Raw genomic sequence first — 14,684 nt, forward strand, 5'->3', positions numbered from 1 at the left:
AAACGATTCCTCTGTATGAAATATTAGTGCAACTATGTTTAAACTGATGTGTCCATATCTGAGTTCCTCATTTCAAGATGACGAGATAGTAGAGACAACACAGAAAATTATCCAAAATCTTTGTTTTGTCTAATACAATACAATCGACACTTAAGTGAATGTGAAACTCTCCTTTTTCATAATAATAAAAAGAAAATTTTAAATGTGGATGCAAAACAGGTAAAAGAATGTACTCTCACCCCCCACACACACACATAAAGCATATGGCAGGATAAAAGACCATTCATGAGGTTACAGATAAGAGGAAAAAAAAAAATGAAGAGGAAGAGAAGTCAATTTCTGTAGTTTGCAAATGAATTCCACTACCAGAGCAGGTTCTTCACCAAGTTAGTATACTCCATATAGGTTCTCCAAGTACTCTTCCAATCTCCAAAATACCAAATTTGACTTACTGATATTAAAAACACACACAAGTGGAAGAACATGAAACCATTAGAGTGATCAGCTGCTAATTTAATTAACAAATCTTTCAGATGCAAGCAGTATGCAAAACACCATCAAAACAATTGTTACTTATCTGGCAAAAAATTACCAAATCTCTCTCTCATGCACTCTCTCAAAGTGTGATTTTTACAAATATTACCATACAAGTCACTACAGAAAGATAAATGCAGGTAGTATGAGAGAGTCAACCAAGAACTAAAAACTTTTGTTTGCTAAATTTAATATTCATAAAAAAGGACTCTTAACTAGCTTAAACTGTTTTTATACATTCATGTCACACCACCTACAATATTTAAAGGATGTGCAGACTGTTTATAATGCTAACATTTATTATAAGTAGTCTTTTAGTTAAAATGAACTGCTAGACCTGTTTAGAGAAATGTTTTGTTAGCACTATGCTGATAAACATTTTTGTCTGACAGGTATAATAGTTTTTAAAGGACTTAGAGCATTTTAATTAAATGTACATTAATTTCACTAAAAGTTCAATATAACTATTTAGCATGCAAATATACTGAAGCAAATTTACTGAATGAAAATTAAACATATATAAAAATAAAATGCAAGTTTATTCCTACTTGAAGTTATAGATATGGTAAATAACAGAAATGTTTTTTGTATGTTATAGTAAACTAAAAAAGTAAATTAATAAAATGCTGAATTTTGAATTTAAACAAATTGAATTTAACTTTGTCATGGAAAAAAACTTTTCTCTAAAGTAAAAACAAATAAGCATTCATTACTTAAATTAAGGGGATATTAAATCCCACATAGTTTTAAAACTGAATAAGAAACTCAAAGATTGGAATCAGAGAGTTTCTTGCCGAATATAGTAAACTATAAAGTATCGGCGACACTAGCGTTAGCAAATGCAAGTGATCCTAGTACGTAGTACAATACCGGACGACTCGTTGCAAAGGTGGGGGAAGTTCAGATCACTATTCTTAGGTATTTTCCATAATGTAAAAACACATTTCCTAGGAAATGTATGCTGTTATTACATTATGGAGAGAGGTCACTACCCAGATAGGTTTCAGCCTTTTTTGAGGCTTCATCAGTGAGTAGCTAGACCTAATGCTAAAGTGTATAGCGAAAAGAACTTATATACTCTGCGAACGAGTTATCCAAACAGGTGCAACCATTAAGTTACTTAAGTATAAAGAGCTAATAAGCTTCATTTCGGCAATGAAAACATTACTTAAATTAAGGGGATATTAAATCCCACATAGTTTTAAAACCGAATAAGAAACTCAAAGATTGGAATCAGAGAGTTTCTTGCTTCCAATCTTTGAGTTTCTTATTCGGTTTTAAAACTATGTGGGATTTAATATCCCCTTAATTTAAGTAATGTTTTCATTGCCGAAATGAAGCTTATTAGCTCTTTATACTTAAGTAACTTAATGGTTGCACCTGTTTGGATAATCGTTCGCAGAGTATATAAGTTCTTTTCGCTATACACTTTGGCATTAGGTCTAGCTACTCACTGATGAAGCCTCAAAAAAGGCTGAAACCGGTCTGGGTAGTGACCTCTCTCCATTATGTAATAACAGCATACATTTCCTAGGAAATGTGTTTTTACATTATGGAAAATACCTAAGAATAGCGATCTGAACTTCCCCCACCTTTGCAACGAATCGTCCGGTATTGTACTACGTACTAGGATCACTTGCATTTGCTAACGCTAGTGTCGCCGATACTTTATAGTTTACTATATTCGGCAAGAAACTCTCTGATTCCAATCTTTGAGTTTCTTATTCGGTTTTAAAACTATGTGGGATTTAATATCCCCTTAATTTAAGTAATGTTTTCATTGCCGAAATGAAGCTTATTAGCTCTTTATACTTAAGTAAAATAAGCATTCAATTATTATGTGACAATTCTAAACTTCCATGCATAATAATAAAAATAATACAATGTTATTTTGTGAAACAAAGCTATACTAGTCAGTGGAATCTTGTGCATGCATTTGTTAGCAAACAATACATGCTAAGAAAAATGTTTCAGTAACTGATGGCAGTCACTTACTATCACTTTCTACTTCAATACATCACAGTAAATAAATAAAATCTTTGCTAAATAAAACTGAAATGTTATGCATTTTTTACTATTATTATTATTTTACATTACACAAATTATTTTGCTGCTTTTAACACCAGCTTGAAGCTTATGTAACAAAATTTCATTCAGAAACCACAACACATAGGTAAAAAAAGCATTATAAAATGCTGCCAAACATATTTTTCTATTTGGTAGTATGCAGTATTTTACCAAATGATGCAATTTCTAAATTAACTTCAAGAGTGATATGTTCAACAGTATGTAGTGTCTTATTATGCAGCAGATTTTATAAATTAATTTCATAAACTGCATTTTCAGATAAGAATTACAATGACAATTTTTGGATTCAAAATATTAAGGTAAGTTAATTAAAGCAGAGCATATCTAAGTGAATAAAAATATTCTAATGCACAACATTCACACACATGCAAAAGACTGCTACCAATGTTTTTTTTTTAAAAAAAGCATACTTTTAGCATATATTGTTTGCTACTAATGAGTGCAAAATAAAATTTAAAAAAAAAAAAAAAATATATATATATATATAAAATGAAAAACAGAATATTTGCTAAATTATATAATTTTTATGTGCTATTATGAAACTATTATGCAAACAAAAACTACAACTAACTCTTTAGAACAGTCTTGAATGGAATCATATAACAATAATTCTCACTTTGCAACTTTGGTATACACAAAACTAGAAACTATACAAAATACATTGTACTACTAACAAATATACAAATGTCAAAATTCAAATTTCTCAATTCTTTTACAACAAAGTGCTTCCTGCACTTAAACATGTACCACCAGTATGACAAAGTTTTCGTAAAAAAAGAGAAACTTGAGCCAGACTCAAGTATCTAGTACTACCCGTAATTAATATAGAACTGCCATCAGAACAGTGCTGTATCTAAAAGGACAGAGTCTCTAATGTTTATACTTTTATTGCCTGAGTTGTCACACTACCTCTTCTTCATGAGGCTCAACATCACTGATATCCCAGATACGTGTGCAGTGAAAAAACTCTTTCAGATTTCCCAACAAACCCCGACTGAAAGGATTTCTATACTTTCCCTGAGTATCCTTTAAGTATCCATATCGCCGATAATTAAATGCTTCATTCATAGTAAGATTACATGTCGCATAGAGTAACTATAAGTAAAATTAACATAAGTAAGCAGATTAGGAAACTTAAAAAATTAACACGTTAGCAATCATGAAAGTAAAATACATCAATTAACAAAACAGTATGTAATATTATATGTCCGCGCGGTTAGCCTAGTGGCTTTGCGCTTCGCAACCATATGCCTGGGGAAGGAGTGTCCTAGGTTTGATTCCCGTCCACGACGCGCTTAAGGATCTTCCTCAGCCATAGCCAAGTTAGCCAGTCTTGGGCGTGGGCAGCAGGGTTTTTCCGCCAGTTTATCTGGGGTTTTTCATCCAGCAAGCAGGCAAACCGGCCCCGTGAACACACACAGGTTACAGTCATAAATACTTATGGCAAGGAAGGCAATGGGAAACCACCTTGCTCATAATCATCTCTCCCTAGAATGGTAGCATTTAGCTACCCTCCTGCGGCCGTATGGCAGATGGGAACCAGAAAGAATGTAATATTATATTTTGCAGAAATATCTCAGAAAAATTTTATGACCAATTAAAAGAACTAATGAAAAACACAAAAAAACATGATATTAACATCGTCATAGGTGATTTCAATGCTAAAGTTGGGAAAGGTAGAAGTGGAGATATAGTTGGCGAACATGGACTGGGAACAAGAAATGAGAGAGGAGACCGTCTTATTCAATTCTGCCAAGAAGAGGAGCTAATAGTCACAAACACATGGTTTAAGCTACCATCCCGAAGGCTATATACTTGGCGATCACCACAAGATAATAATACAAATATAGTCAGAAACCAAATTGATTACTTGCTAATTAATCAACGATTTCGAAGTTTCATAAAGAGGCACAAAAACCTATCCTAGTGCAGATATTGCTTCTGATCATAATCTACTGGTGACAGTGTTAAAAATTAGACTGAAAGCTATACTTCAGAAACATCAACAAAAAAAGGTTTAATTTAGGAAAGTTAAAAAACCCAGAGATAAGAAACAAATTGAGTCAAGATCTGAATCAAGAGATAGCATTTATCAAGAATGATGACGTCATGAGGGTTGATGAATCATGGGACAAATTAAAATCTGTCTTCATAGAAAAATGTCCTGATAGAGCAGTAAAAAAGAAAGACTGGATAACTGATGAAATTCCTTCTCTCATGGATTAATGCAGATCATATAAAAATCATAGTCCAACAAAATATAAAGAGGTTCAAAAAATTATTAAAGGCAAGATCAAAGAAGCAAAAGAAATCTGGATGAATGAAAAATGTAGAGAAATTGAAATCTACAAGAAAAGCATGACAGTTTTAATCTACACAAAAAGCTGAAAGAGACCTCAGGTATATTTAAGAAAAAGCAACTATGTGTCCTTTGAAACAAAAAGGGAGAAATAATATCAGAAAAAGATGACAAAATACAAGAATGGGTGAAATATGTAGAAGAACTCTTTTCTTATAACAGACAGAACCCAGAAAATACTTATGAACAGATGGACGGTCCATGCATTCTAAGATCAGAGGTAGAATGTGCACTGAACTCAGCTAAAAATGGTAAAGCCTTAGGCCCTGATAGAATACCAGCATAAATAGTAAAGTTATTAGATGGTGACAACATTGCTATATTAGTAAAGCTATTTAATAAGGTCTACAATACAGGCATAGTCCCAAAAGACTGGTTACAGTCAACCTTCATCATGCTACCTAAAAAAGCAAATGCGAAAACTTGTAATGACTATAGAATGATCAGCCTAATGAGTCATGTTCTCAAAATGTTCCTGAAAATAATTCAAAAAAGAATATACAGAAAATGTGACGACACCATCAGTGATACCCAGTTTGTCTTTAGAAATGGTTTGGGAACAAGAGTGGCTCTCAAATCTTATTCCAAAAATGTATTGATCAAAACAAGGAGGTATTCATTTGCTTCATTGACTTTGAAAAAGCATTTGATAAAGTCCAACATACTAAAATGATTGCACTATTAAAGAGAATTAGGTTAGATGGTAAAGACATCAGGATCATTCAAAACTTATATTGGAACCAAAAGGCATCTGTTCAAGTTGATGACATTATTACAGACCTCATTAAAATCAAACGAGAAGTAAGGCAAGGATATGTGCTGTCACCTCTTCTTTTTAACATATGCTCAGAAGCCATATTTCAAAAAATCTTAAAAGGAAGAGAGGAAGGGATTAATGTAAATGGTGAAATCATCAGTAATATCCGATATGCTGATGACACAGCATTCCTGGCTGACAATATTCAGGATCTTCAAAATCTTCTGGAACTAGTGAATGAAGAGAGTAAAAAAATGGGATTAAAAAATCCCATTTTTTTATGGATTTTCAGAGACTGCAAATCCTTGAATCCCACTGTTTGATCTGCTCTGGCACAAAATTCCCCTACCAAACCAACCTGCTTCCAATGTGCTCTGTATCGCTCTCCAAACTCCGTCAACCACTCTGACCTCTTCAACTATCTCTCTCTCTCTAAAACTCAACTTGCTGCAGTCTAAATACTCCAATGGTGAAGTCATCCTTCTTGGGGGCTTCAATGTCCACAACTCACATCGGCTCCCCCTTCTCCAGTTTCACCGACCAAACAGGCAGGGATGCTGTTTACCATCAGCAATGACCTATCTAAGATCATTAATCTTCCTACCAGAATACCTGACCACCTCCTCCACTTTGCCAACACATGACCTCTTCCTAACAAGCTCCCCTTCCAGGTATACTGTGGCTGTTAATCTTGGTAACGTTTACAACGTCATAAGTTTCTTTTGCCACAGACTAGCCTTCACCCACCAGTTCACATTCATGTGTCTGTTGGTGCTATAAGGGTGTCAACTAGGAGGAATGAAGGCTTTCATCTCTCATTCCACTTCAAATTCTCAACCACAATCCAAGCCTTGGTTCTTAAAAAAGTGTGCCAATGCTGTAAAAGAAACAACTTCTGCTTACCATGATTGGCTCACCAAAACTCCCCACTCTGCAGCTCGAAACCGTTGTAAAAGAATCATCACCAAGTCCAAGTCAGATTGAAATGCCCAAATGCTGCAAAGTCGCCTCCTACCCAAATGGCAGTCACTACTTCTGCTGCCTTGCGAAGACCATTGGGTGCAATTTCTGCCCACCCAGGTTTACACCACTCTCGCATCTGGATGGTGCTGTAGTTACCTAACCAAAAGACAAGGCCAACTTACTGGCATCACTCTTTTCTTCAAATTCCTGCATTGATGACCTTGGCATAGTTCCCCCCACACTACCAAGAACGGCTCCCTTCATGTCGCCCAGTCTTCTGACAAAAAGAAATCTGAGGAATCCTCAATAACCTGAAACTGGTTTTCATTTATGTGTAGAAGAAAAGCTATGGTGCTATCCAGTAGAAGCTACTGCATTCAAGTGGAATAAAATGACAACTTGAGACCATGCAGTTAGTAAAAAGCAAATCCAACCAACAACTTTCAAGCCATCAGTAGAGACAGAGTGGAATAATCTTTCTTACCTATGTTCATTAAATACTGTAAGTAGACTGATGATGAGTTAAGTGGAAGGCTGCACACCAGCATGCAGCCTCTTACCTAGCATATCAGAAGCTACATGATGAAATGCAAACTGTCCATGGGAAAATACTATCAGGTTTACTGCTGATAATATTGTTACATTCATATCAACAGCTTGTAGTCTCACATTTATATCAAATGGCATATACTCAACTTCCCAACATAGGGGTTAAAATAACAGTTCATGTAAGACACTTCGGCAAGAACTTTTATTTTCAGGACATAGTTAAGGCATGACAAATGTTTCCATCAAAGTGAGAGATCAGGTTCATTTACTTTGACACAAAGGCTCTGAATGAATGAAATGAAAAATGCACCATGGCTATTCATATACCCTGATGATAGATAGAATACCTGATGATGGTCGAATAAGATCTGACCCTCACGGGGTACTTTTCCTTGCAAAGACAGACTTATGGCTCCATAATCAAGCTCTGAGCAAACATGGTAGGTACAAGAGAAGCAAAGAATACTGATAAACTCCCTATACATAAGAGGATAGAATGCATAGAATATTTAATGCTCTCTTGAACTTTCCTCTTAGTTCAAAAAATACATGCAAGGAATATTACAAAGCTTATAAGCTCCCCCCCCCCCCCCTGAAAACATGCTACTCTTATCCGTTCTATCAAAGATCAGCTCCCTCCTCTCTCAGTGCCTGGAATATATAAAGTACCCTGTTCTTGCAAGATGGCTTACTTCAGGTAGACAAGTAGATCAGTCACTATCCATTTAGATGAACATAAATCTTACATCTGCAATCACGACTATGGTCAATCTGGCCTTGCAGACCTTGTATTGAATACAACTCACAGGATTGTCTGGAAGAAAACCACCATGCTCCACCATAGTAAATTTAAAAAGGAAAGACTGTTTTTGGAATCTGTAGCGACACCCAGAAATCAACCTAATTTAAATAAATTCAGATGCATAGAACTTCCCAAAATTTGGGAAACGATAATTATCCCAGGTCCCCAGTTTACATCCTAAGTTGCCTACAAATGTTCACAGAGGGTGGTGGGCAACTCTAAAGTCCTAGATAGGATTTTAGAGTTGCTCACATATTTCATTAAGTATGTGTGTCACAAGTATTATTTTTACTCACTGAAGATGTCTCAGTGACTGAGATGAAATACTGAAGCATTAAAATTAGTTTTTAATCCTGTCAATGCTCCTTTAAAACTCCAACATGATGGGTCCTAAGAACCTGACATTTGTTTGCTACTGAGATAACAGTTTGTCCCATCTTTAACTCTGGGTCTCTCTGAAGGTTGCATTTTCAGCAGAGTGGGGGGGGGGGATCATTATCATCAACTATATGTTCCACAATCTAGTCTTGCTGTTTGTGTTGGCACTACCGCATCAAAGTCACCCATGTAACTAGTGGGGAGGGCTACAACTTCCAGAGAAGTGTTATAAAAGTTATAAAAATACTTTTAGAACTATTTTATAAGAGAGTTATAAAAGTTTTGTGGTGGCTACATTGCATTAATTCAGAGGGCCTCGTCAAATTCTAGATCATTGGAGTAGAGCTTTTACAGTTCCCATCTATAAAAATTGGAATAAAACTGAATGTGGATATTTCACAGGAATTTCTCTACTAAGATTTATGCAGCATACTTAAAAAGGGACTGAGGAAAATTGTGGAAGAGAAATTTGAAGAACAAGCAGGACTCATCCAAATAGAGATTGCCAAGATTAGCCATATACATCATCATCATCATCATGCCTTTCAAGGATTTAGGCCTAGAGTGGCCTGTTCTGGCCTTAGACGTCATTGTTGAATCTCTTTAGAGGACATCCTTGGTTTTCTTTTTCCAATTGTTTTTTTTTTTAAGGCCTGCTTTGGTAAACTTTGTTTTCATTCTTTCAACGTGTTCCATCCATTTATGTTTATATTTTTTAATTTTTTCTATTACTGGCAAGATAGTGTTCAAACCAGTTTTAAGTTGTGGATCGAAGAGTTGGGTTAGATATAAAGCACTTGATCAAAGATTAGAGATCACAAATATAAGTTCTTAGAAAAACCAGCAGTCTGAACAGATGGCATCAATGGCAGAATCATTAAAAATGTCAGGTAACTCTGAATATTTCAGAGTTACCTGACATTGTTTGCATTCAAGAATGTGTGAGGAAGGCTAATCTAAGGTTGTATGCTCACTTCAACAGAATGAAAGAGGAAAAGTTAGCAAAATAGGTGTTTGATGCCAAGATGGCAAGAAAGAGACCCAGAGGAAGACAAAGGTCTAGATCAGGCATGTCAAACACGTAGGCCGCATGAGGCCCACCGACAAGTAATATGTGGCCTGCCAAATTTTGTAACCAATATGGTTATTTAACTTTTGACAACATCGAATTAAATAAACATATTTAAAAAATTAACATTTCCATTTAAGATTATTTTATATGCCAAACTACTCTGCAATTTCTAAAGGAAATAATGTTCTATTTGTCATTTCAAAAAATCTTGTTACACAACAGAATAAATATCGAATTTTACCGAGCAAGTCTACGTACGAGGCTACATCTGCTGACCACAGCAATCCGAGGCTAGCCGTTAGCAATTTTCAAGTCGTAAGAAAGTGTAGTGTTTTCTTTATAATTACTAAAGAATTTATAAAAAATAATGTCCAAACCTTCAACTAGTATGAGTAAAAAAAACGATTAATTGAAGAAGAACGTCATAGTTTTCAAGAAAAATGTGAATTACAATATTTTTGTATTCAAGGAAAAAAAAATTATGCCTGATATACAAACTATTGCAGTTTGCAAAGAATATAATATTAAAAGGCATTACGATACAAATCATAAAGAAAACTATGACAAATATGTTGCAAAACTTCGTAAAGATAAATTGTCAGAATTAAAGTTGACACTTCAAAATCAACAAAGTGGATTTACCAAACCTATCGAAGATAATAGAGCTAAGGTAAAACCAGTTATTTGTTATCACATTTAATTGCAAGCAAGTCGAAACCATTCACTGAAGGGGAATTTATTCACGAATGTATTATTAAAGCAGTTGAAGTGTTGTGTCCTGATCAATTAAAGAAATTTTAAAATTTTATCTAGAAATACCATTGCTAGCAGAACTGATGATATAGATGGGAACTTAAGGAATCAACTAAAATCAATAATTATAATTCCAACATTTCAGACCTATTCCCTTGCAATTTACAAAAAGTACAGATGTACAGGATATCGCTCAGCTGGCTGTTTTTATTCGTGGATGTGATATGAACTTAAGAGTAAGTGAAGGAACTTCTAGAAATTATTCCTATTCACGATACAACCACTGGAGTTGATATTTTTGACGCCCTTATGGAAGTTTTGAATGAATACAATTTACCGTTAAAAAAAAAGCTACTTTGCCTTGCAACTGATGGTGCTCCTACCATGACTGGTGTTGTTAAAGGAGTTGTTACAAATTTAAAAGATGCAAAGAACAAGATAATAATCATTTTCAACATTTTAATTGCATTATTCATCAGCAAACCTATGCTCTAAAGTTTTAAATATTGAACATGTCCTAAAAATGTCAGCAAAATTGTAAATTATATTCGTGCACTTGGGCTTAATCATCGCCAATTTAGTAACTTTCTAGAAGATATAGAAAGTGAATATAGTGATCTACCTTATACAGAAATTCAATGGCTTTCCGGTTGTAAAGTTTTAAAGTGATTCTTCGAATTGCTGGACAAAATTACCATTTTTTTTTTAGAATCAAAAAATAACGAATGTGAAATATTAAAAAATGATCAATGGATAAAGGACCTGGCTTTTTCAGTTGACATTACAAGTCAACTTAATCTTAAGATACAAGGCAAACATCAAGTAGTTACCATGGTATTTGACAATATTAACATTTTCAAACAGAAATTATTATTTCTGGCAAAAACAAATTCAAAAAGAAAATTTATCCCATTTTGAATGTTGTCAATCATCATTACAAAAATCGCTGAAATTGAAATTTCCAGAATATGCCAATCAAATGAAGTTATTAGAAAATGAATTTGAAAGATGAAAACCAGTTTCACCTATTTACTTCTCCTCTATCGATTGATGTTGAAACTGTTGATGACAATTTACAGTTGGAATTAATAGAAATTCAGTGTGATTCTGTATTGAAACAAAAATATATGGACATTGGAATTCCAAAGTTCTATAATTATTTATCAGTCAATCGATACCCCAATGTGTTTATGTGCAATTAGGCATATTTTATCTATGTTTGGTAGCACATATTTATGCAAACAACTATTTTCAACTTTAAAGAATAATAAAATTGCAGAAAAATCAAGATTAACAGACCGGCATGTGCAAACAATATTGAAAATAACTACAGCTCAACAAATTCAACCAAATTTTGAAGATTTCGTTAATGGAAAACGCCAAGTTTCTTCAAAAAATTATATGTATAATTTTATTTAAATATGTAAATTTTATATTTTCTATGCACTTTTGTAACATGGTTGTATTTTGTACTACTTATATATATACTCTAATGTTAATATTAAAAAAATCTGTTTCCTCTTTATTTCGAAATTTTTTTCTGTTGCGGCCTGCGGCTTGATGTATAATTCTTAATTTGGCCCTTGGAGGTAAACAAGTTTGACATGCCTGGTCTAGATGGAGTGATTCAGTCAGAAGTGCCTTAGAGGCATGAAATGTTAGATGCAACGATATTGATGTGCACAAGTAATAGACTAATTTGGAGGAAAATAGGAAATTAAGAATGTAAACTTATTCGTGTAATGTTGTCATAGGCCTGAATACCCCTTGAAGGTATATATGAAATTGGTGGGAAGATGATACATTTCCACGATTTCTTGAATGTTTTTTGTTTTTTCAGACAGAAGGTGAAAGTCAAAAGTTTGTCTTAAACTCAGGGCCAAATCTAGCTTGTTCTTTCCCAGGTTTCTCTGCCACAGTTTGTTAGTCCCTTATCAAGTATGCTTGCATAATTCTAACTTGGAACATTCACTAGGGAAATTACAAACATTCAGTTTTATTTCTCTTTTCTCAGATGGGTACTATGAGAGTTCTAATCCAACCATCTGGAATTTCACTGTAAAACGTCAATACTTTCGTAGCATTTCCTGTTAAATATTACCTTCTCTATGCTTTTCCACGTTTCAGTTTCTGATGGCATTTTCTACTGATATGTACTCATAATTGCATTCATCTTGAATATTTCCTACTGCTGTTTCATCGCTGCTTCTTGCACTGAACAATATTTCAAAGTAATTTCTCCTGATATCTAGAATAACTTTAAGTCTGATTTCTTTATCATTTCTAATTCTTTTTACAGCACTCTTTCCTAAATTTCTAAATTTTTTCAATAGCCTCCAGGACATTTTGCTAGGCTTCATATTTATCTTCTATATCCTTTCCATGATTTTGTTTAGCTACCATTACATATGGCTTAGCTTTCTTATATTTTTGTCAGTATTCTCTCAGAACAGCTGATGAATTACTTTGCAGAAACCAGTTCTGACTTTTCTATCCAACAGAGAATCTTATCACCTGCCTCACTGGCCGCGATGAAAATTGGGATGTTTTTAATTACAGAAGAAGCAATTAAGACTAAGAAGCCAGTGTATTATGTATATTAATTGCGTGTTCTTCTTGCCAATTTTCCTCGTTTTATGGGAAGAAAACTGGTTTGTGTGTGTGTGTGGGAGGGACTTTACCACTTTTGTATGAGACTAAATAATTCATCTTCAATTGAAAAGATCATATGAAGGTTCTTCACATCCTAGACAGGATTCAAATTCTGGTATTTCCAACCAAAGGTCATGACTGAGCTACAGAGGGTCTGTAGTAAAATCTCTCATGATATGTGACTTCATAATTTGTTTGTTTTTACAATTTTTTTTGCTTAGGAGAATGTACTCAGAATAATGTTAATTTTTTTTTTTTTTTTTTTTTTTGCTGAAATAATCTTTTCTGTAATAACATTGTATGGAACCTTGGTAAAAATAACGTGGCACATAACGTCATCATGTAAGGCTATTAAGTAATGTTAATCAGTAAGTCTAATGCTAAGATGTGAAGAATTCTGAGAATTGTGAAGAATGAAAGAGGGAATAAGTGACCAATTTTCAAGAGACGTGTGCATGCGCACGACGGAAGTAAGGGCATATATAAGGCAATGCATCAGGAAGGAATTTTATCTTAGGATTTTGAAAGAGAAGTGTCGTAAGGTGTAAGTCTTCTACCTGGGATCACCACCATGTGAGAACTACTGTTTCAATTGTCTCGAAGGAAGGAACTGTACATCGCCACCATGTTAAAGGTCCTATAAGCAAGTCAAACATGTCAGCAAGCGGAAAGAAAGATAAGAAGAAGAAATGCATGTGAACAAAAGATTATGTGAAAGACTGTCTGCTGAACAAGAATTGTAAGTAGCTGCGATAGTGAACAAGAATGTATGTCAAGCATCTAGGTTTATGAGATAATGTATATTAATGGTGAATTAGGCATAACCAAGGTATGTCCTTATATTCAGTTAATGATATGCTAGATTGTGAACTAGCTTAGAACTAAGGTTAGATTAGAAAGGATTGAGTGTATATATATAATGTAACTCATTCTGTACATACTTCTGTTTTTGACTTAAATGGTTTGTAAACAACACATTGGACTAATTCTGTCAATGCACTATCTCTAAAAAAATTCGAACCTGCATAAGATAGAAGTTTATATGAATTATATTTAAGCCACAACTAGTTTAAAGTAAGATTAATATAAGCGGGGATTATAAATGATATTTGCTTAGCCTTTGATTAAAGTCTTATATTCTCATCTCAATATATAGTCTAACTGGCGCAGTTGTTAAAACAAATAAATATGATAGACTATAGAGCATGAGAAATAAGATATAATAGAAACAGAGAAATGGCAGCAGTCAAAAATAAGGCAGTTGACCACATTTAAGAACAATTAAGTAAAGAGAAATCAAAGGCAAAGCAGGATAAGAAATAAACTAGAACATAATTATAACACATGGCACAGTCTGCTACATTAAAACAGGTCCTTCCTGGGCTGAATTAAATATTTTCTTTTCTTCAGATTATACTAGTAATAAATCAATGTTTGGTTCTGTTTTCAAACTGTTTCATTTTTGTTCCAAAAAGTATTTGTATATTTGAGTTTATAGCTTATGTCTGAAAGCTCTCAGGCTGAATTAATTTAAAATTTTAAAAAACTCTCATAGATACTTCTCTTTTCAATACAGTACAATATTAATTTTTATCCCACTCAGAACTAAATGGTGAACACCTAATTCAAATACCCTAGTCAGGATATTCTTGTATCCTGAACTATCATAAAGATATCATTATAAACAATAACACAATCAATAAGACCTCTTTAAAAACAAAACATACACTAGTATATCTTGCTCCATTTATGAACATTTCATTAATAACATAAAGAA

The 14,684-nt window shown here is 33.8% G+C and overlaps 1 protein-coding gene across 1 annotated transcript in view; it reads right to left on the reverse strand.

Moving 5' to 3' along the window:
- Window positions 1–3,522: 3,522 nt before the first annotated feature.
- LOC150104188 (uncharacterized) overlaps window positions 3,523–14,684 on the reverse strand; it is a 220,812-nt gene continuing 209,650 nt past the window's right edge. The window contains exon 13 of the mRNA XM_090396422.1: window positions 3,523–3,717. Coding sequence (XP_090252548.1) covers window positions 3,523–3,717 — 195 coding nt within the window. The remainder of the gene's footprint in view (window positions 3,718–14,684) is intronic.

This window comes from Typopeltis vanoorti, chromosome 8, assembly GCF_054136105.1.
Source record: "Typopeltis vanoorti isolate ZY-2024b chromosome 8, IOZ_Tvanoo_1.0, whole genome shotgun sequence".
NCBI lineage: Eukaryota > Metazoa > Arthropoda > Arachnida > Uropygi > Thelyphonidae > Typopeltis > Typopeltis vanoorti.